The 24,260-nt window shown below is 46.4% G+C and overlaps 1 protein-coding gene across 4 annotated transcripts in view; it reads right to left on the reverse strand.

Moving 5' to 3' along the window:
• Positions 1–704: 704 nt before the first annotated feature.
• The window catches only part of IRAK3 (interleukin 1 receptor associated kinase 3), a 61,241-nt gene continuing 37,685 nt past the window's right edge, over positions 705–24,260 (reverse strand). For 3 of the 4 annotated variants that reach the window (XM_075551326.1, XM_075551327.1, XM_075551325.1), the window contains 5 exons: positions 21,896–22,014; positions 7,794–7,992; positions 7,471–7,533; positions 7,219–7,383; positions 705–4,713 (listed from right to left, as the gene is read on the reverse strand). In XM_075551326.1, coding sequence (XP_075407441.1) covers positions 4,249–4,713; positions 7,219–7,383; positions 7,471–7,533; positions 7,794–7,992; positions 21,896–22,014 — 1,011 coding nt within the window. In that variant the 3' untranslated portion in view covers positions 705–4,248. The remainder of the gene's footprint in view (positions 4,714–7,218; positions 7,384–7,470; positions 7,534–7,793; positions 7,993–21,895; positions 22,015–24,260) is intronic. The other variant, XR_012784897.1, reaches the window with a different exon arrangement.

Below are 24,260 nucleotides of genomic sequence, written 5' to 3' on the forward strand. Positions count from 1 at the left end.
TCCTTAAAATCCCTTCAAGAGACCACCATTTATCCCACTTCCTCTCAGAGTTTTCTGTTTCCATCCTTCCTCATTCCTAACCCTTTGCACGTGTTCCTTCTGTAAATGCTGCCTTTTAGATCTTCCGGATCTGCGGGGGAAGGACAATGGTCGTGGGGGGATCAGACCAGGAAGCCTGCCCTCTTACTATCATTTTGGGTTCTGTTCCACATTTATCTCCCCTGTATCCAGGACCTTAATCCTTTGGGGAGCAGTTGGTAGCAGTGGCCGGGACCATACTGTTCTTCTAGTTTCAGAATTGTGAGGATTGGTGTTTACATGGCCCATTAGTCCTCTGGACTCGTGGCTTCCATGTGTGTTTCCTCTTTTTTCTTCCCTCTGGGTGAAGAGAAACCAGACCTGCACCTTAGACGGCTGCTCATAGGCTTTTGAGATGCCAGTTGCTACTCACCAAATTAGTGGAGCATCGTCTTTGTGAACTATGTTATGCTAACTGGTTCTGGTGTTCTCTGAGATGACGGGCCTGATCCCGCTAGCTCAGGGAATCATTCCCTCAAGGTGTTTGGTTATGTCTAAGACAACGGTTCTTAACCTGTGGGTTGCGACCCCTTTGGGGTCGAACGACCCTTTCATAGGGTTGCCTGACTCATAACAGTAGTGTATTAGTCTGGGTACTTTAGAGAAATAAATCCACAGAAACTCATGTATAAGAGAGAGTTTTATATAAAGGTTAACTGTGCCTCAAGAAAACATCCCAACCCAGTGCTGCCCAAGCCCACAAGTCCAACATTAACCCATATGTCCAACACCAATCCACAAAGTCCTCCTCCATCTCACAAAGCAGACGCAATGATACCAACTGCAGGAGGAAAGCCGAGTCAGTGAATATGTAAGCATCTCAGCACTGGCAAGGGTCTCCACGCGGCTGCTCCAGCACCCAGGGCTGTATCAGAGTAGGTCCATGTGGCTTCTCCTTATGGATGTCTTGCAGGAAGTCAGCCTTGCCAACTAAAGCAGGAAACTGGCTGAGGCAGCTGCACCCTGGTGCAACCATCACAAAGCAAGAGACCTGAGAACTCAAAAGGCGAAGCTCAACGAGCCATTTATCCCAACACCCTTCAATTAACCCCACGTGTGTTTATTGACCAGGTTGGCACAATAAACTAACTTTCAAGTAGTAAAATGACAGTTAAGAAGTAGCAATGAAAATAATTTTATGGTTGGGGGGATCACCACAACATGAGGAACTGCATTAAAGGGTTGTGGCATTAGGAAGGTTGAGAACCACTGGTCTAAGAAATTCTTATGGCTGCATCCCCTTTATCCTTGCCACGTGCATAGATATACTTGCAACAAAGTAAATATGTATGTGTATATATGAGTATCCTCTGTCAAACATATGTACATATTGGTAGGTGTCATCCCACTCTTCCTCCCCCACCTGCCTAGCCTGCATGTCTTTGCAACATTTACTCGTGGATCACCACTATTGTTCGATTGTGTATGTAACAGCATTTGCCTTTGTTGAGATAGGCATATATCTAAATGATTTCTGACCTATGATATCAACAACCAGTGAGGCCCAGCAATCTGGGTCTCTCGCAAACATTCTGAGTACCCAGCAATCTCTCCCTCATAAACTCTGCATGCTAAAGTGTGAAACCACAGTTTTAAAGTGACTAAGCATATTTAAAGCAACACAATGCTAATTGGTTACTCTTGTGCTGTGTAAAAGTTCAAACCAAACCATTGTCATCAAGTTGATACCAACTCATCATGACACTGTAGGACAACTGCTCCTAAGCGTTTCCAAGCCTGTAATCTTTATGGAAGCAGACTGCCACATCTGTCTCCTGCAGAGCAGCTGGTGGGATCGAACCTCTGACCTTTCGGTTTGCAGTGAAGTGCTTTAATCATTGTGCTACATGACTCCTTAAGTCATAGCTCAGCCTGGTGCTCATCAGGGCTTCCTTAGTGCCCTTATGAGCTTGAACACATGGGCAGTTTGGGAGCGTTGGTGAGCAGAGGGAACGTCAACAGCACTCTGCACATGAGACTGGGAGTATGTCTTCTCTCAACTGTTTATCGGGGTCTTAATTGGACTTGTTAACCAGATTAAGGTTTACAGTGCTTTCCGCCGTAAAGCTCAGACCTGTTTTTGAGCATGGGTCTATTAAAGTGACCTGGCCCCTGACTGTTTGATTAGTTACTGTGGATTCTAGACTCAAATCTAGGATTGTTGGTTACTGACCCACCAAAAAGAAGAGGTGCACGCCTGTTCCCCCTGATGCACAGAAATCTAGAGGCTGCTCCTTTTTCTACAATCTTCCTGTACTTGAGGAGTCTACATCGCACCTGGAAAAATTGCTTCCATCCATCATGGCGAAGGTCACCCTTATCCCCACTGTGTTCAGCTGCTCAGCGATGCTCATTAGAGATGGATGCTTTTACTGTGTGGGCTCACCTCATTCAATTGAACATACCGTATCTACTCAAGTAGAAGCCGACCCAAATATCTGCAGAGGCACCTAATTTTACCACAAAAACTGCATTAAAAATGTGCTGGAAAAACTCGACGTATACTTGAGTATATATGGTATATGGAAACCCCTATTCTGTGTAGGATAGCATGCTAGGCCCTGGAGAGATGGTCTCCACACACCAGGGAGTAGGGAACACAGAGTGATGACCGTCCAAAGTAGTCCATGTGGTAATCCCAGTCCCCCCTGGGTCTGTTGCGTCCCACAAGGAGACAGGATGTGTACACTGGGCTATGTATCTTGGGATGGGTTTCCTTTCTCGATCATCTATGGAGGCCCAGTGCAACCACTGGGATTCTTCTCAGAGGGAAGCAGGCGATCCAGAGTAAGAGAAAGAGATAAACGAGGTCAGAGAGGGGGGGAGAGGGTAGGGAAGAGGTTGGAGGGAAGGAGAGGGAGACTTGAAGATTCGGTGCTGTTGACTTCAAAGATGAAGGAAGATACCATAGCCTCGGAATTCAGGTGGTCTCTAGAAGTCAGAAAAGACAAGGAAACAGATTCTCACCTGGAGCCTCCAGATCCCAGACTTTCCGAACGTGAAATCACACATGTATGATATTTGAAGCCACTAAGCCAGTGGGGGTTGATTACAGCAGTCAGAGAAAACCAATACAGGAAGTCTACAATCATTCACAAGAGAGCAAAGCTGGCACACTTAATGTGGGTACAATTCAGAAAATGACAAATGCATACCAGGAAAATTTTTTTTGAAAAAAATGTTTTTGGTATTGGAATATTGACACCATGAGTAGTTCTGACGAGAGAGATGAGGGAAGCTTTCTGGGTGGTGTGGTGTTTCTGCTGACCCTGGGAAATGAGTAGGAATTCCATGTGGGCAGAGACCCAGTGCTGGAAAGTCCAGTCCAAATCCAATGCTGACCAAGGCCCTTGTGAGTAGCAAATTTCTCAGGGACACAAGATTCTGCAGTGAAAAAGAAAGTAATGGGTCTCTAAGTTTATTAAAGTTATATAAAGAGAATCAACTGTATGTAGCCAACTGTCATGAGAGTTTATAGCAACAGAGAGGTTGGTCAGGAAGGTCAGCAGCTTGAAACCAACAGCCGCGCCTCAGGAGACAGCAAGGCTCGCTCTTCCCGTGGAGTTAGCGTCTCGGCAGCGCACAGGTGCAGATCGACCCTGTCCCGTGGGGTCGCTAGGAGTCGGGATGGACTTGATGGCGGTGAGTGTACTTTCCGTTTCATCACAAGGCTGAGCCTGACCATGACACGGATGGCCACAAACAAAGGGAGGGCCAGTCCAAATAAGCAAACTGGTCATTCTTTTCCAAAGGCATTGATTTCCAAATGAGACACTCTCTGGGAACTTGCCAAATAAGCAAAACCGGATCGGAAATCCAACAGGAGAGAGACTGACATTGGTGGCTGGCTGGGAAAAACAGGAGAACTTAGACCTTTTGTCTTTGGATTTGTGTATTCTGCGTGTCTGAAGACAGAGCCCATGATCTCAAATGCTTTTGAATGGTTCTCTCCAATTTGGTTTGGATTTGATTCTGAGGAAATTATCCTGCTGAAACGATTTTTGAAGTCACTCTGTTTTGGAGGTTGGGAAGGAAAGAGTGGAATTGTCTGTACTGTTTATCTGCATCACCCAAGCTTATCATCAAATCGTCTTCTGGGCATTACCAGTGGAGGAAATTAATCTCTACCCAAGCGGATATGTACTGACTGCTGACTCAGCTCTATTCTTTTTACTGTTGTTGGAATTCCTGCCAGAAAAACACAGAAGAACACGCTGTGTCCAGCCGGCTCCCGTGTGGACCACCTCTAGAGTCTGAAGGAGCATCCGTAATTGCATCAGAGGCTGCTGTGTCCTGGGATGGAGCTTCATGCTTTGGGGACACATTTCCTGCGCACGCAGAACTGGACACACTGCAGGTATCCTTGTTTCTCTTGCTTGCGGACTTCCTGTCGAAGCCCAGGTATGTAACTTCAGACTGGCTGCATTCCAAAGGAATATTCTGTGTCCCGCTCTCTTGCCTCCTGTCTGCATCAGGAGGCAGCGAGTGGATATTCTGGCTCTCATCATCTTCCATGGGAATCCTTGGGATGTTACGCAAGAAAAGTGGAGACGAACACCGGAAGGACTTGAGTGATGTGGGAGGATCGTCCGCAAAATACAAGCTGGCCTGAGTTCGCTCAAGAATACTTAGGACCTAAGTTAATAAAGAAACGGACATTGAGTTAAACTTGCATATCTTTCCCACCCCCTTTAATCTTCTTCTTTTTTTTTACATTTTATTAGGGGCTCATACAACTCTTATCACAATCCATACATGTACATACATCAATTGTATAAAGCACATCCCTACATTCTTTGCCCTAATCATTTTCAAAGCATTTGCTCTCCACTTAAGCCCTTTGCATCAGGTCCTCTTTTTTTCCCCTCCCTCCCCACTCCCCCCTCCCTCATATGCCCTTGGTAATTTATAGATTGTTATTTTGTCATATCTTGCCCTATCCAGAGTCTCCCTTTAATCTTCTTATTGGAAAATGTCTTCACTGTCATGAAAAAAATTAATTATAGAATTTTGAACTCAGCAGAATGATAAATATTAGCTGTTGGTATTACTTAGTGTCAAGTTGCCCTTCAACTCATGGCAGCTGAGTGCCCAATAGAATGAAATGCTGTGTGGTCCCATGCCGGTCCTGTGACTGGTTGAAGACTAGACCACTGTGATCCAAAGTGTTTTCATGGGCTGATTTTCAGAAGTGGATGTTCGGGCCTTCCGTCCTAACCTGTGTTCGTCTGGATGCTCCTCTGATGCCTTATTCAGCACCGTAGCAAACCACAAGCCTGCACGGGGAGGCTCCTGGCAGCTCCCCATGGGAGCTTTGAAAACGGTCTCCGGCACGGAAGACAAGGAGTGGTCATCGGCTTGATGGCATTGAGTTTGGGTTTTGGTTGACTACCAATGCCCCCAAAGATTAGCCCATGCTCTTCATTTTAATGACGAGTAGAGTACATGGCTTGAAGCACAGTATGAAGGAAAGGGCCCTGAACTGCACATCAGGAGGCTGGAATGTTCGTCCGAGACCTGGTACAACTAGTCTGGTGCCCTTGAGTGCGTCTCCTTCATCCATGAGATAAGGGGTCGAGGGTGGGTGGAAAGGATGACGAGAGCCAGTCTGTCATGCTCACGTGTTCAGAATTACCCTGGAGACTTTCTTAAGATACCATTTTCTTAGACCCATCCTGAAGAGGGTCATTTCCAAAAAATCTGGGGGCTAGGGCTCAGGGATTTGTACGTTAAAAGTTCCCCTGTTGGTTGGATCTGCAACCCTATTGGAGACCCTGTGGCTTAAGGCAGTGGTTCTCGATCTGTGGGTTGCGCTCCCTTTGGGCATCGAATGACCCTTTCAGAGGGGCCGCCCACTTCATAACAGTAGCAGAATGATAGTGATAAAGTAGCAATGAACATAAGTTCATGGTTGGGGGGGATCATCCCAACCTGAGGAATGATGGCATTAAAGGGTCGCGGCCTGAGGAAGGTTGAGAACCACCGCTCTAGTCTGATGGAGCCAGCTCCTGTTTCAGATATTGCATGGCTCTGTAAAGGACTCAGGATAAAACCCATGTTTCGAGAACCAATTCACCCCACGATCACACTGTCTTTCACGTTAACCCTCTGGTCTTTCCCCTCCCTCACCCCATGTCCCTGATGCTAAACTGCTTGTGATCTTAGCACCATGGAATGAGCATCTTTACAAAGCAAATAAACAAATGCACCTCCATTAAGTCGATTTAGACTCATAATGACCCTCCATAGGATTTCAGAGGCTATGTAAGTGTTATAGGCTCAGACAGCCTCATCTTTTCCCCAAGGAGCCACTGGTGGGTTTGAACCACTTACCTTTCTGTTAGCAGTGCCAAGCTTACCCGACAATACTATCAAAAATCCTTTGAAACATCTCATTGTTGCCTAAATTCAGCCTGTTTTTCGGGTCATGATTTAGCTATCACCTCCTTCAAGCAACGTCCTTGACTTCCATAGGGGGCTATACTCCAATATCAGCCTGGGCATCTATCTCTTGTAAGGTTTATCTCAAGTACTGAAACTCCCTGTGTATTGTTCTCACCACCCCTCTGGAATGTGAAAAGATCTTTAGCACAGAGTAGGGCAAATACAAAGTAGGCACTCAATAATTTTTGTAGAATAAGGGGGCAAGTAAATGAGCATGGGTTATTATTATTTTGATGGACACGTGAATAAAAATGAATTCTGCTAAAGGAGCCAGATCTCTTAATGAAGGTTGAATAAAATATTCTCCCAAACTTCTCACTAAGTCTTTCCACTAAATCTTATATGCTGCCTTAGTTCCATCCAAGGGACCCTGGGAGTGCAGTTGGCAAAACCCCGGGCCGCTCACCACAGGTTCAAACCCCCAGCCCCTCCACAGGAGAAAGGCGAGGCTATTTGCTTCCTTGGAAACTCTGTGAGTTGGGATAGGCTTGATGGCAACTGGTTTGCTTTTTCTGGCTTATCAAGGGACCAAACGATGGGACTTTCTGATCTGGAACAACTATTAGGTTGGACTTGTATGCCAGGGGCTGGATTTGCTTCATCATGAAAAATGTTCACTTAGGTATGCAATTATGAAATTTACATGGTCCAGTGTTCTGTAAGCTCAACTTTGGGCAAACTCATGTGTCTACGCACTTCATCCATCGTTGGCCTTGATTTGGCCCGAGTCGCAGCGCACTGGCCAGCCAGTGAGAACAGCTTGGCGGAGAAGTTCCGAGGGCCGGGGTCTACTTTCTTATCTAGGAAGGAGAGGCAGGGATCGAGGCCTCTCTTCTCCATCAGTTCCATAAGGAGATCCCTCTAGGAAGAGAAGGAGACAAGTTCACCCTGTAGAACTCCAGCAGGAAAGTTCCCAAGGGACAGACCCAGAGACGAAGACGTTCTCACCAGCTGGATGTGCTTGGGATCCTCTATCACCACTTTACAACCTGTCAGAACTTCCATCATTACCTGGCAGGAATAGACAGCATGTTAGGCCATGTATGAATGCATTTCCAGGAGCAGTTGCAACTGTGAGCCGTAACAAAGCTTAGTGTAATTCATCGCTTCAAATTTATTACTTGATTTAGTATACCGCATTCATGTGTCAGACAATGCATGGCGGGAAATCAGCAAGTCTGTAAGTTAAGGCCTCAAAAAGAATTTGTTCTTAGATATTAGAATATTCTTGGTAACAAAGCATCCTTTGTTAGCCGGTGGTTAGTACTTACGATTCCGAAGCTGTAGACATCCGTTTTAGTGGAAAGTTTGCCCTGCCTGACATATTCCTCAGGCATGTACCACAGATGTGCACTGCTACTACTCGTCATGTTGATGGTAGAACTCTGATGTTCAAGGTGGGGCCGGAAGTGGGCCATGGCAAAATCTGTGAGTTTGGGCTGAAACTGATCGTCCAAAAGTATGTTGGCACTAAAATTGTGATCAAGCACAAAAAGACAAGAGATCATCAGAGCATCTCCATAAAAGCAATGTACTAAGCTGACCATCAAGGCGGTTGATTCAAAACATGGATAAAACCAAGGGAAACACATCTCTCGTGAACCAGAGGGCACTGGCTCATCTTTCTTGAAGAGCTTCACTGAAAGCAGTGAAAACATTAACTAAGGCAGGCCTGCATCTCACCCAGGCTCATCAGTGCCGGTCCATTCATGTTCTCATGTGGAAGAGCATGGACACCCCCTGAAGTGAGACCCCACCTTTTCTCCAGGCCTAGGCAGGGCCACACATTCCGTGCAAAGTACTTCCTCCAAATGTGTGCAGGATACACGCACGCAGATCAAGGATGGGACTATTAACATGCTCGGGTCCTTAAGAACAAACATCAGGGCCTTTCGGGCAAGACTGTCGGTTCTTCAGATGGTGAAGAGGACAGAGAAGTCCACACTGGCTGCCCCAAGAGCCTGGCTCTCTTCTGTGTTCTCCTGCACCGGTTCAGGTTGGCCGAGGCCAGAGAGCCCGGAATGCCTCGTTTCTAGTACCGAGTACCTAGTCCTCTTCTCCCTCCACCACAGCTCGACAGTGAGAAGGTGGAGACTCAAAGCTTCTGATGCCAGAAGGACCACGACAGCACACAAGGATGAGTGTGTAACCCCTTTAAATCCCTGAGTACCAAGAATCTCTTCAAAGAAAACACAAAGCCTAGAATCCATTCCATTGATTTGACCCTCCCCTAAACGGGCGGGGGAGAGGGCGGTAGCTTTCAGCAATCGGCGATTTGTGCTTGTGTGTGTGTTAGGTCAGGGTGAGGCCAGTAACCACAAACAACGTATGAGACAATAAAACTCACAAAAGACTGAAGGTCATTGGAAGACCACCAGTAAGTGTCTAACACCGTTCCAGGGCACTGCATTTACCCTCTCATGATATTTGGTGAAAAGGCAAGTTGCTTGCCAGCTGACGTTGGCGGATGACATAAATTTGGAGGCCTGTGATTGACACGCTCCTGGTGAAGGTTAATGGTAGGGAAGGAAGCAGGATGTGCTTTAGAAAATTGAAAGTGCAAAGAGCTTCTCCAGACGCAATTCCACCCCCAGTTCTTTCCCCGGCTTCCCCTTCAATAGATGATCACACACAAAGTGCCGTCAGCTGGAGCAGGCCAGTCCCCCCTGCGTCCCGGGGAGAAAGCGGACTCAACACAGACACCATGAAATCACTCAAACCATACGGGGCTGATGCAAAAGGACAGCCTGCAGCTTCAGTAGCCACCGGAGACAGGAGAGGAAACAGGAAAGAAATTCAAGGTTTCCTCACCTTCAATTTTGTGTTTTTACAACCCATATCTTCTCCCTTTTCCTTGAAAGGCTATTTATGGTAACTGAGAGTCTATCCTTCTCTAGATAAATCGTCTAGTGCAGCGGTTCTCAACTTGTGGGTCTCGACCCCTTTGAGGATTGAAATGAACCTTTCACAGGGGTCGCCTGATTCATAACAGTAGCAAAATGACAGTGATGAAGTAGCAACGAAAATAATGTTATGGCTGGGGGAAGGGTCACCACAACATGAGGAACTGTATGAAAGGGTCACAGCATGAGGAAGGTAGAGAACCCCTGGTCTAACAGGAGGAACCGTGATGTGTCACTGAAAAGGTAAGGATCCCTGCACAAGAGGGAGACTTAGGAACGTAGCTGGCAGTGTTAGGGAACTTACCTGTTGGTAGGGGTTCTATGAGACCATTAGTTTCGGGGGTTTGTACGTGACTCCTAACCACTGTTGCTTAAGGAAGGGAAGCCCAAATGCTCCTTAGAGGCGAGGATGGTAGACATGGAATCAATTAGGAAGGACCAATCCCTGGAGAAGGCTATCTTGCTTGGTTAATTAGAAAGCAAAGAAGAGGAAGACCCGTGATGAGATGGATTGAGGCCACGGCTGCCACGATGGGCTCAGTCATGAGCACCCTTATGAGGCTGGTGCAGGAGCAGGGCCTCGCTCTTGCCCTTGCACACGGGGGTGTTCTGACAGTACACAACACTAACCTAAGGGCCAACCCTCCCAGCAATATCACACACACACACACACACACACACACACACACTCACGGCCTGACAATCTGTGATCACAAATATTACAGTCCAGGAGATCCCAGGGAGCCCTCTACTCTGGGGTACATGGAGTGGCCATGGGTCCAAGCCAACTAAGCAATGGGTTTGAGCCCCTCCCCCAAGCAAGTGCCACTTGTCTGCTCCCCACTTTGTGTCCTGAGTTTGTAGATACCTCAGCCCTTAACAATAAGGCAAGATGATGCACCTACATTGTAATGCACACATGCCGTGTTTGGAATGTAAGGTCATGATTGTGTGCGTGTGTGCGCGCGCGTACACGCACTACTAATTCCTTCTAGAAGAATGAATACCAGACTGGTTCCAGGAGATGGGCATTAATGATGTCCCAAATGTCCAACTCTTCCAAGATGCTCTTCTGCTCCATGCACACCCCCCCCCCCCGTCACCTCCTCCTGGAGTGTATCCCCTGGTGTCCCTGGGTTCTGTAATTCACTGCAGTGTCCCACCGAACTCACGGGACTTTGAGAAAATGTCTTATACACAGGTGGGTGCTGTTCAGTCCAAATCTGAAGGTCAGGCAGAGGTGAGCCAAATTCAGGGTCCAGACCCAAGAAGACAAAAGTCACAGCAGGTCCTCTTGTTTTTCCCAAAGCTCAGACAGGGCATAGAGGTCTGGCTCTCCAGGTGAGGTGGGGTGTGTGTGTGTGTGTGTGTGTGTGTGTGTGTGTGTGTGTGTGTGTGTGTACTGCATGGTGGTCCCAGTACGCATCCTAGGAAACTAGGGATGGGGCTTGCTTCAAACCCAGGATGAATCAGAATCGCCTCAATGACAGTGAGTTCGATTTTGTTCGTTTACAGCAGATGTCCTCAAATTACGGCCCGTGGGCCACATGCAGCCACACTGAGGACATTTATCTGGCCCTCTGGGTGTTTTTGCCTCATTTGATTTTTTACTTCAAAATAAGATATGTGCAGTGTGCATAGGAATTTTTTTCATAGTTGTTTTTTTTTAAAAAAAACTATAGTCCAATCCTCCAACGGGTCTGAGGGACAGTGAACTGGCCTCCTGTTTAAAAAGTTTGAGGACCCCTGGTCTAGAGTGTGAACCCAGCCACACCTTTGGTTTCCTGGGATATATACTGGGACCACCATGTAGTTCGCACGCACACATTGCTCACCTGGAGAGCCAGACTGAGCTTTGGGGTTTTAAAAATGCCATCATGGAAACAAAGGGGTCAGGCCCTAATCCCACCCCATTCCTGTCCATTAATAAAGAATGCCCTCCAAAGCAGGACTCTAGCCACAGGCTCTAAGTCCAGAATTAGAATACACATTAGGCATATGCCTAGAAGGGCCATACTAACTCACGGTAACTCAGGATGCATCCAGACTTTGGAAGGATGGATGCAAGGGAGGAAGGCCTGGAACGATGCTTTAAGATACATTGCATCTCTGTGAAATCGCTCATAAATGTGGATACAATTAAGCCCAATAAAAGGCAGGATATAAATCATAAGGTTTACAGACTTCAGATGCTTTTATGTGGTCATGTAATTCACAAACATCTTCCTTCCCCAAATAACAACACGAGGGTCTTTTGCCAAGAACACAAACTACAGCTCTTCAAGGGTCTTTTCTTTAAATCCCTTTTCTTTCCCCCACATTCCACCATCTGGTAACAGATTTTGTTTTTATAATATTCTCTTTGAAGAGTTCAAATGACTAAGACATTTTGGGGGCTAAATATACCACCAGATGTCTCAAAAATATCTCTGAATTGTGGCTTTGCTTCCTCCTGTGGGTGTTCTGAGCCTGGCCCTTGACCGCTTTCTTCCCTAGAAAGCTGTCTGCTTCCGCTGCTTGAACGAAGCTACGATTCCAAGTGCTTGGCTCCGAGCCAATCTCCCTCCCTTACATCCGCTGCCTCCTACCGTGTTCACTGGGAATCCAATGTCAATGCCTCCAACTGGCACATACTGATTATGTTCTCTTCTCTGTCTGTGTCCCGCCAATGAAGCCACGCTGCTCCCAGTCACCCTGCCTAGAAATGCTCTCTGTAATGCTTTCTAGCTGCTGTCCCCTCAAGTCTGGAGCCCATGTGTCACAGGGAAGTGCTCCATAGCACTCTGAGGTCAGTCGCCAGGCCTGTCTGTCCAGGGGTGGCCCAGTGCATCCAGATGTACCACCCAAGAACCCAAAGTTGGTTGTGGTGATGATTGCCCAACCCTTCTTACCAGGATGGAATGATTGTGATGCGTTAACTACAACTCAATAAACCTATTTCACCCCCTGCCATCAAGCCCATTACAACTCATGGCACCCCCAAGTGTTTGAGGGTAGAACTGCCCTTCATAGGATTTTGAAAGGCGAGGCCCTTTCAGAACTAGATCACCCGGCCTTTCTTCCGAGGTGCCTCTGGGCAGATCAGTTAGTAGCATTTCAGGTAGTAGCTTGCCACTTAACCACTTACGCTCTGGGAATTCCACCAGTAATGCTCACTGGATGTCAGAGATTTGATTGCAACTGATAGTGAGCCTATCAGATAGAATAGAACTACTTTGGGGTTTGAAGCCTGTACATCTTCACCGGAGCAGCAGGCCTCATCTTCCTCCCTGGGAGTAACCGGTGGGTTCCAACTGCTGGCCTTTTGTTTAGCAGCCCGAGTAACCCACTGTTACCCAGGATACTTGCAGTAATGCTCCTGCCCAAAGGTACTGCCCCATAGGGTGAGTTGGAACTGCCCCTCGGAGCTACTGAGGCTGTAGGCCTCATTTAGTTCCCACGGAGAAGCCGGTGGGGTTGAACTGCTGACTTGTAGTGAGCCATTCAGCACGTCACTCACTACACCATCAAGGCTCCTACTCCAGTATTCAGATTCCAAACTCACTGCCATTGAGTTGATTCCAACTCATAGTGACCCCATAGGACAGAGTGGAACTGGCCCTGTGGATTTCGAGACTGTAACTACTTACAGGAGTAGGAGTGGCTGGTAGTTTCAAACTGCTGGCCTTGCAATTAGCAGCCCAATGTGAAACCACTATGCCACCAGGGCCCCTGCAGTAATGCTCGATACTTTGAATTATCCAATAAAAGCATGCTTGTTAAACTCACACAAGATCGCAGCTCTCTTCTTCCATCTACAGCCTGGTGTAGATGGCACGTCACTAATCTCTGTAAACTTCCATTTTTCTTCTGTCAAGCGGAGATAATAGCAATAAAACCTAAGCTCAGGCTGGCTGAGGAGATTAATCATAAATTATTCAGAGAGCTGTTATGCCAAGGCTGAAGTCACTTGACTTGCATTGAGCCCCCAAATCTTTCTGCAGACTACTGGCTACCTTTTATATTATATTTTCCAATCCTCGAATATGTCCTCAGTTCCTTTAGTTTGAAATCTGTGCAGTGTGTTACTCCTTTTTTGGTTTTCTGACTCAAGGTCTTTGCACATTTTATTATAAGTTGAACTCCGTCTTCTTGAGCCACCCCTTGAAGCCTCTATTCAGCTCTCCATGCCACCATCCCATCCTCTCACAGTGGTTACTCTACGGCTGAGGGCAGGTTTCAGTCTCTTTGGACACAGAGTTTACCTACGGTCTGTCCTCCAGTGAGCAGGTCTTCTCTCATAGGAGAGAGTGCTGCGACCCGTCACTCGCCTTTCACAACCCTTACATTTGTGAGCACATCGATTTGAAAGAAAGGTATTACACTTGGGATCACCTGGGTAACTTTGACTGTGTAGGTGGGAAGAGCTGGACACAGGACTTGACCTAGATCTCCTGCATTCTTTCCACCATTCTTCATCCCCAGTGACAAACACTGTTTCCTTTTGCAAAGAAAGGAGTATTACTTATCCTTTGGGAGCCTGGCAGTCTCCATTTCTTAAATGATTTTACAAACCACAGAGGAGGCATGAGTGATCGTGCTTCCTTATAGATGGAATTAACTAAAGAGAATAATAATGATAGGATTTTATTGAATAAACTCTGACTCCTTGGAACTTCTTCTGATGACTCAGAGAGAAAGGGTTGAATGCCAAGTTATTTTTTAATATAATATAAAATTTAATTTTACTCTAAAAGCAAGACAGCTTTCTTAAAGAACAATGAGAAAACAAAAAGTACAGGTCACAAGAAGCTATGAAAATAGTTACATTATCGCTTCTCAGCCTTTTGGCTAAGATCAAGTGTAGAAAATAATTACATTAAGCCATAGCTGCTTCAGCCAAATAAAGCCCAATTGACATTTTGGTATGGTTTATTTTCAATCTTTTTTTAAAATGCTTTAAAATATTTTTTTTAATTTGTTGTTGCTTAAAATATATACTTTCTTTGAGTTATGCAACTATTCCCATTATCCTTTTTCTTCCTCCATTAACATAAACTTATTGCCCCACTAAAGTTGCCTGATCCAATCTTCTGAGTTGCTATTATCAGTTTGGTCCCCTATCGATGGATCTGAAAAGATTATAATGCTCAAGGTTAGCTAATTTTTAATACAAGAATTTCAATTTTTACTATTTTAATTGTATACTACAAAGTAGATGTCAAAAGAAACTCTGAAACTTGTTCTTGAGCTTAAAGTATCTAAATCAAATGGAAGGAAAAATGAAGCAAAAAATGCAGGCAGAAAATTTCAAAGGAAATTTCTAGAAGACAACATAAAGCATTGTAATGAAGTAAGCAAAGGCCTGAAATTAGAAACTCGAAAGGGAAGCCCGCATCCAGCGTATCTTCAGCTGAAAGAACAGAAGAAAACCTCAGGCCTCCGGCTGCAATCTTGAAGGGTGCCATGGGCAAGCGATTGACTGGTGCAGAACTCATCAAAAGAAGATGGAGGGCAAACAGTCACTGTATTGGGTGTCATTCAACCATTCAAAGAGACAGCGTATGATCAAGAACCAATGGTATTGAAGGAAGAAGTCTGACTTACACAAAGGCAATTATCAAAAAATGACGGTCCAGGAATTGTATACCGATAGAAATGTTCCAACAAATAGATGCAGGACGAGAAGCACTCACTCCTCTATGCTAAGAAATTTGGAAGACAGCTACCAGGTCAGCAGATTAGAAGAGATCCATATTAGTGCCCATGCCAAGGAAAGATGACCCAACAGAATGCAAGAAGTATTGACCTATTTCATTAATATCACATGCAAGTAAAATTTTTTAAGATAATTTTTTAATATAGCAGTACATTGACAGGGAGCTTGCAGAAATTCGAGCCGGATTCAGAAGAGGACATGGAATGAAGGATATCCTTGCTGATGTCTGAAGGATGTTGGCTGAAAACAAAGAAAACTAGAAAGATATTTATTTGTATTCCATTGACTATTCAAAGGCATTTGATCATACCAAACTATGAATAACATTGTGAAGAATGGGAATTTCAGAACACTTCATTGTATTTATGTAGAATTTGTACACAAGAAGCAATTATTCTCAAACAGAGTAAGGAAATAGTACATGGTTTAAGATCAGGAAAGGTGTGTGCCAGGGTGGCATTCTTTCGCGATATTATTCCATGTGTATGTTGAGTAAACAATCTGAGAAGCTGGACTTTAAGAAGAAGAACGTGATCTCAAGCTTGGAGGAAGGCTCGTTAACAACCTTTGATACACAGCTGGCACCACCTTGCTTGCTGAAAACCAAGAGGGCTGGAAGTACTTGCGGATGGAGATCAAAGATTGTAGCCTTCGGTATGGATCACCACTCAATGTAAAGAAAACCAAAATCCCCACAACTGGACGACTAGACAACATCATGATGAATGAAGAAAAGATTGAAGTTTCCAAGGTTCCTACTTTACTTGGATCCATAATGAATGCTCCTAGAAAGAGCGGTCACGAAATGAAACGGTATGCTGCATGGGCTAAATCAGCTCTGCAAGGTCTGTTTAAGGAGCTAATGAGCAAAACTGTCACCCCAAAGACTGAAGTGAACCTGACTGAGGAGAACTGACACGTTGAACTTATCGTTCTGGCCAAGAAGACTGCGAGTGACATGGACTGCCAGAAGAACAAACGAAACTTCCTTGGAAGACAAGCCAGAATGCTCCTTAGCAGTAAAGATGGTGAGATGTGGTCTCACCTTTGGACACGTTGTCAGGAGAGACCAGTCCTTGAGAGGAACGTCATACTTGCGAAAGCAGAGGGTCTGCGAGGAAAGATGACACCCTTGGTGAGATGCATTGACAAAGGGCGGCAACAATGGCATGACAACAATTTTGAGGGCTGGGCAGTGTTTCCTTCCACAGTACATACAGAGCTTCCACGGCACCCAAACAACAATAATTTCAATTCAGGTTTTCCCCCCACTTAATTTACAGTAATACCAAATGACTTAGGATGAAGTCCTTGTGACTCACACAGCCGAGGCTCAACGGAAGGGAAAAAATTAGAGGCAACCCTGTCTTCTGTTTCTCATACCAACAAAAGCAGAGCTCTGAGGTGGTCCAGGAAAAGGTCGCTGTTTAACACTGTCCGTTTTCAGCCAATTACTGTAACTGTGTAATGACATGGCGTGCCTCCTGGAAGCTGCCTTTTCTTATCCAGACGGAGAAAATTAATATGACCAAAGCAGACATGGGAGGGATTGCAGTGTTCCTAAAGCCCTGGGCTGAACGTGGAGGGAGTCCAGGCTTAGCTGGAAGTGAGGAATTCATTTAAAAGGGCTTCAAGAGGGCAATCTAGGTCAGCCAATTCACATGGGGCCCAGACTGCTGGGGACTGAATGTCATTACCATCTGACAGATGTTCAGTCCTCAAATGAAATGAGATGGTCTCATTCCAGTTTCCAGAGAACAGGTGTGTACCTCACCCAACGGAAGAAGGGCCCTCTCTGTTCGGGTTGGCACTCATTAACATGTCTGCTGGCAGCGCAGCAGAAAGGTGGAAAAGGTCAGTGGCTGTGGAAGGGGCTGCTTTGCTCAAGAACAAGTAGGGACGTGCTCATGAGCCCTTATAAAATCACAGTGCTCAGTCCAATGCCCACAGCCCCGGAAGTCCGCCCTCTGATATGCGCCCCAGTGGGCGCCATCTATGGTGGATTGCTTGTGTTGGGAAAATAGGAAGCAGTACAGAGTGCAACTTTCCAACACCCCCTCCACCCCCACCCCCGCCGGACTGCCTACACCAGCGGTTCTCAACCTGTGGGTTGAGACCCCTTTGGGGGTCAAACGGCCCTTTCACAGGGGCCACCTGGCTCATAGCAGTAGCAAAATTACAGTTATGAAGTAGCAATGAAAATAATTTTATGGTTGGGGGTGAGATAGTTAATGTTTATTGTACCAACCTGGCTGATAAACACATGTGGGGTTAATTGAAGGGCGGAGAGATAAATGGCTCAGTGAGCCTCGCCTTTTGAGTTCTCAGTTCTCTTGCTTTGTGATGGACAGACCAGGGTGCAGCTGCCTTAGCCAGTTCCCTGCTTTAGTTGGCAAGGCTGACTTCCTGCAAGTCACCCCCAAGGAGAAGCCAGGTGGACCTACCCCGATGCAGCCCTGGGTGCTGGAGTAGCTATGTGGAGACCCCTGCCAGCGCTGGGATGCTTACATAGTAACTGATGTGACTTTCCTCCTGCAGTCTGCTTCATTGCGTCTGTTTGTGGGATAAAGGAGGACTTTGTGGATTGGTGTCTGACATATGGGCTAATGTTGGACTTGTGGGCTTGGGCAGCGCTGGGTTGGGATGTTTTCTTGATATGCACTTACCCTTTATATAAAACTCTCTCTTATGCATATGAGTTTCTGTGGATTTGTTTCTCTAATGGACCCAGACTCACACAGGGGTCACCACAACCTGAGGAACTGTGTGAAAGGGTCGCAGCATGAGGAAGGTTGAGAACCACTGACCTACACAGACGTCATGAACCCTGAAGGATGGAATCTGGGAATGCCGTCCCTTTCTCTTTCCTCTTTCCCTCTCCTTATTGGAAAACCCCCTCCTTGTGTGTGCATACTCTGGCCATGGGCAACCCATTCCTGTATCTGCCCCTAGTGAGGAGGGAACGGGATCCTTTCGTGGTGGCACAAGAAGGGTGTGTGTGGAAGGCCAGCCTTGCTCTCTCTCACAGTGGGGATGGAGCCTGCTGGCCACGGGCGGTTGGAACCACAAATGAAGCTGACCTTGCTAGGTCTCAGCTCTTTGTGAGTAGTGTTGTTCTACTGCCTGTTGTCTACGTTCAGCCTTCTGTTGGTGACAACAGGGCAACACCTTGGGTTGACAGCTTGAGTCTTGACCTCTGGAAAACCCAGAACTGTGAGCAGCAGCAGCACCTTCACCACCACTGCCAAGAACATATGCTCCAGATCAAAGCATGCGCTCCTCAACACAATTCTTTCTCATCGAAAGATTTCTTCTGGTGTTTGTCTTAGAGTGGGTTCCCTGGAGGAGCAAAGTCGGTGACGCGTCTGTGTGGTTGTGGCGGCGGTTAGGGCCCGTCATGTTCGCTTTCACTCACAGTGAGTGACCCAGCGCACAACAGATGGAAACACTGACTGGCCCCCCAGCCTTCTCACAATTGTTTCGTTGAAGCCCAGTATTGCAGACAGTGTGTCAATCTATCTAATCAGGCAACTTCCTCTTGTCCGACATCCTGTCACTTGACCAAACTTGCTGCCCTTTTTCAGGGACTGGCTTCTCCGTATAACATCTCCAGAGTACGTGAGCGGACGTCTCGCCACTGTCACTTCCAAGGCTCATTCTGGATAGGGTGCTTCCAGTCTCATCATGCCTCGTCCTCTCCCTGCAACCAGCAATCAGCAGAGCTTGCGTCCCAGGCCTCTCTGCCTAGGGGCGCCATGTGGTGGCCTGTCCCAGCTCCCTCACCCTCCCTGTACCGGAATCCCAACACTCCTTCCCCTCTCCCAAACTCTACTTTTAGGAAAGGATTTGGTGAATTCAATCACACAAAAGGAGAGCTACTAAAATCAATGCAGTGCTGCTTGGTATTTTAAATAAGCTACTGCTTTTAGACATTAAACTACCTCAAGTCTGGGAACAGTGTGAAGGCTGGAGGCACAGGACCCGACGGTGTTTCGTTCTGTTGTGTATAGACAGGGTCACTCTGGGTCAGAGCAGACTGGACGGCACCTGGCAACACAACGGTGCTTTTCTTTGAAAGCTTAAACCAGAGGAAGGAGATTGCCTTAGTTTCCTAGTGCTGCTAAAACAGAAATATCAAGAGTGGTGGCTTTTTCAAAAAACCCGCCAACCAGAAACTTGTTTTCTCACAGGTTAGGGGTCTGGAGGTGCGAAGTTGGGACCCCAGCGACAGGGGAAGTCTCTTTCTCTTCTCCACGCCTCATCTCAGCTTCTTCCTTCCTCAATTCCTGGTGACATCTCCCATGTGTTTTGATGAGGAGACTTCAAAAAAATTGGTAGAAATATGGAAAGAAAAGTCCTTGGAATTTTCCCACAAACTGGGAAGCACCCTTGTAATTTCCCCACTTTCTGTTCCTTCTGCCCTTGTCTGGGCTACACTATACAGCTCAGCAGGCCCAAGACCCACCCTCCACGGGGGAGCCTGACCACAAAGAGCATATTCTTCAGTGGATGACAGCCACTGCCGCCGAGTCAATTCTGACTCACAGCGACTGCACAGAACCGCTCCTTAGAGGTTCCAGGACTGTCGCTGTTTAAGGGAGCAGACAACCTCACCTTTCTCCATTGGAGTTGCAGGTGGGTTTGATCTGTCAACCATGCAGGTAGTAGCCCAATGCCTAGTCCATAGCACCCTAAGCGGTCTGATTCAGAGGTTTAGAGGTTGGGATTCTAACCCATAAGAGGGGACAGTCTAGCCATAACAAACGCCTACAGTGCAAGTTCAGGGCCTATGTGGTTGCTGCTGGTGGTATTGGGTGCCATCAAGTTGGTCCGAAGGAGAACAACCATGCACACAACAACTTCAGAGGGGTTAGCCACTGGAAACCCTATGCCTAGGGTGGAAAGCTGAGTGGAAGGGGCTGAGTTCGCATGGGGGCAGGGTGGGGTCTTCATCTCAACTGTGGGACATGCCTCTGCTGGGTGGGATCTTCCCGGTTCTGCCATGCCCCAGGTCCCGTGAGGACGCAGCAAGTCTGATGCCGATACTGAGAAAGCACTGCCGCGGGCGAATTCCAAACCTGCGGCAGAAGCAGGCATTTGGGGGTATCTCCTCTACCCTCAGGATTGAGTGGAAAGCTTTATGTGGAATTAATGCCACCAGGAAAACAAACAACAATCAGTTCCTCTTCTGCTCAAGCCAAAAGCACCCCAAAGCCCTTCTTCAAGACACTAGAAGGTTCAGGAGAGACAGCAGCCTGTATTCACTCTTCCCGGCTGTTTGGCAAATGTACCTTTGCTACTTTGGCTCAGAGACACAAGGGGGTGACCCAGGGACCAATTCACCAGGTGGGGTTTGCTGCAGGGCACCTCCCTCTTCTCTGTCGGAATCATGCTTCATGTCTAGTGGAGAAGACACTTTGCTTCTAATATTCTAGCTCTCAAAAATGAACACTGGCGCCTAGCTTGAATGTCACAGATGAATGTATAAAGCCACCAGGCAGCAGTTCCAGTGGAGCCCACAAGACACTGGAGTCTCAGAGGCTAAAGATTGGAATAGCCGTTTAAACAACAACAGGTCACCAAAGGATTGTAAATCATATCATCCGGAGTTGAGGGAGGGATTAGTATCGGAGCCTAAACTGTGAGGATGTGGTTTGCAGAAAGCTATGGAGGACAGTGGGAGCCCAAGATGCACGTGTGGGAACCACATAGGCTTCCGGTGAACTCCCCCTCTCCACGACTGAGGGGTGGGAGGAAAGTGGTCACTAAACAGAGTGCACTGCAGAGAAGAATATGGAAGATCAAAGGCAAAAACCTGACTTAAACAGTTCACACCTTGTCGGTTGATCCCCACCCTCTGATTCATGCTGGACCTGATTTGTTTTTTGACATTTTATGTATTTTTATTGTTTTGTCTTTGTTTGTTCATATGAGGATGTTATTGGGGTCACGCTCATGATGTTGTGTTATGTTTTTCTGTGTTTTGGCATACGAACATATAGGGACAGCAAGTGCAATAAGGGTTTGGTGGGGGTGGGGGGTAGTGTGGGGGGGGATAAAAGGGCGACCATGGCAAGGAGTCCACGTAGAAAAGGAACATTTGGAAACAGGCTGTGGTAGCAATTGTGCAATTCTGATGCATGTGATTGAACTATGGAATGATATGATGTATTAACTACCAATTAATCATGAACTTTAAAAAAATAGAAAGTCAAACAAAACGTTGGGGTTCAGTTAATTCTGACTCCCGGTGGCTCCTTGTGTGTCTGAGCAGGACTGTGCCCTGTAAGGTATTCGGTGGCTGATTTTTCAGAAGCAGAGTGCCAGGCCTTTCTCCGGAGGTGGACTAGAACCTCCAACCTCTCAGTTAACAGTTGAGCATTTAACCATTCGCATCCTCCAACTATGTCTTAACGGCTACTTACTGCTGTTATAGGAATCCCCAGATGCCACTTAAACTTCAGTTTGTTTTTTTAAGTGAGATTAATACGGTTTTCTATCAGGAATAATTAATGAAATCCACAGAATAGTTTATTGGACATTGTTAATTAATAATTCCCAAAGACAGTCTAAGGTCTGCCTTTGGCGGCTTACAATGCACATGTTTAAGTGGGCAGGCATGCTTTCCTTCCACAAGTAGATAAGATGTGACATTCCGAGAGAGCGCTAGCCACACACGCGCACCAGGGAAACTCCGGGCAGAGTGTGAGGTGGGACTTCCCTGCGTGGATGCCGGAGGCTTTGGGGGGTGGAGAGGTGTGGGGCATGTTACCTTGAGATACTGCCACAGATGACGGAGCATGGCTCGGCGTTGTGCAAGTACTGAATGGCTCTGCATGTTCCGATTAATATCCCAGTTCGAACGTGCCAGGAGAGGGGGGTCGTCTGACCCTAAAGAGAGAGCAGTGGTTGGATTGGTGGCCTTTTCTCAGTTGAAACTTGCCTCTGTGCCATCACTAGACAGAAGTGTGTGCCAGACTCAACCAGTTAGTCATGGAGGCTCGCTCAGTGAATCAACACTTCAACGTGCCACAACCCACTTTTAATTCAAGGTAGGTTCTCCGCTCATTCCAGGAATGGCTCTAGGTCAGTTGAGAGACAAGAGAAATACCAAATAACTTTATATCTGTTTTATTAAAACATGGATAGGGAGGTAACCACGTTGAAATGTTTATTAAATATGATTTTTAAATTACTTGTGGCCCAAGAGTGGGGCTCATAGAAGATAACCGGTTTTTATTCGCATCCTATCATCAACAATCTATTCAGAATTGACATTTAAATTTAGCCTTCAAAAACATCCTCTCAACGCTGATAATCTACATGCGCTACAACCTCAACTATTTGGAGACCAGAAGAACAAATGCTGTCCGGCTCCCACCGCTGACTGAGCTGACCAGTCACAGATATGATCCTAGTTGGAGCAGGAGGAAACAGTAAAACAAAATTAAAAGTATTTGAAAAGCCCAGACTAACTGGATCACCTGAGAACAGAGGCCCCTGACACTGTCACCTTGATACCTTTAAATCTTGAACCAAGGCTATCCCCTGAGATTACTTCTCATGAAGTAACTGAGTGACACACAAAATAAAGGCGATTACCTATTGGATGCATGGTGTACCAAAAAGCCATCTGTATGAGGCCCACAGGTCAACACTGAATCCAAAGCAAAGATGAGAAGATAGGGGGAGGGAAGCTAGAGTACTGGAAATGGAACGAACTGAACATCGTTATAGAGAAGGCTGACACGTTGTGAAGATGGAGCTGATGTCACTGATGAATTGGTGTGGAAATTGCCAAATGGGAACCCGGCTTGCTGGGTAAACTTTCACCAAAAATATACAATAAAATATATTTTTTTAAGTAAGGAAATGTGGAACTCTTCAACCCCCTGATCGCTCTCGTCTTTATAATGAGCCCTGACGGGGCTGTTGGCTCAGTGTTGGACGGCTAACCACAAAGGTCAGCAGTTCAAGTTCACCAGCCACGCTCCGGGAGAAAAGATGAGCCTATGTGCTCCTACAACGATATGCAGCCAATAAGCCCTGCGTGGGATTCTATGAGTTGGACACTATCCCAGGCGTGGGGTGGGGATCACATCTATATTGAGAACAGTTATATAAATATAAAGAATCTGAGAAATTAGAGTCATGATGGAAACTCATAGTGATTACTACTATCATTGCCACTCACTGCATCCCTACAGGACAGTGTGGAACTGCTCTTTAGGGTTTCCAAGACTTTAAATATTTTTTGTTTTAATTTTAAGAAAATATTTTATTGGGGGCTCTTACAGCTCTTATAGCAATCCTTACATCAGTTGTTTATCAGGCACATTTGTACATATGTTGCCATCATCATTTCCAAAACATTTTCTTTCTACTTGAGCCTTTGGTATCAGCTCCTCTTTTCCCCCCTCCCTCTCCCACACTCCCACCCTCGTGAACCTTTGATAATTTATAAATTATTTTAATTTTCATATTCTACACCATCTGCTGTCTCCCTTCACCCATGTTTCTGTTGTTCGTCCCCTGGCGTGGGGGCGGGGGTGCTATGTTGATCATTTTGTCGGTCTCCCCTTTCTCCCCCCACATTCCCCCAACTCTCATGCTATTGCTACTCTTGTTATTGCTCCTGAGGGCTTTATCTGTCCTGGATTTTGAGTGTCGAGAGCTCTTAGGTGCACCAGTGTACATCCTGGGGTCTAGCCAGATTTGTGGGCTAGAACTGGGGTAACGAGAGTGAGGGGGAGGTAGCATTAAGGAACTAGCGGAGAGTTGTGTGTTTCGTGCGTGCTATACTGCACCCTGGCTGGCTCGTCCCTTTCTGTGACCCTTCTAGGAAGGGATGATCAGTTGTCTACAGGTGGGCTTTGTGTCTCCATTCTGATCCCCCTCGTTCACATCAAAATTGTTTTGTTTTGGGTCTCTGAGTTTGAAGGTAGCAGCTAACATTTAGCTCACTGAGCCACCAGGGCTCCTTACAAAATCACGAGACAGCTGAATCAATAGTGAGTGAGGATGAGCAAATCTGTGACAATAACTCACTTGTCTATGCCATTTTTAAGAGTAAAAAAATAATAGAGAAGTGATCTACATCTTGTGCTCTACAAGGGCGTGCAGACCCTTGGCCGTCC

This window comes from Tenrec ecaudatus, chromosome 6 (assembly GCF_050624435.1).
Source record: "Tenrec ecaudatus isolate mTenEca1 chromosome 6, mTenEca1.hap1, whole genome shotgun sequence".
In the NCBI taxonomy this organism is placed as follows: domain Eukaryota; kingdom Metazoa; phylum Chordata; class Mammalia; order Afrosoricida; family Tenrecidae; genus Tenrec; species Tenrec ecaudatus.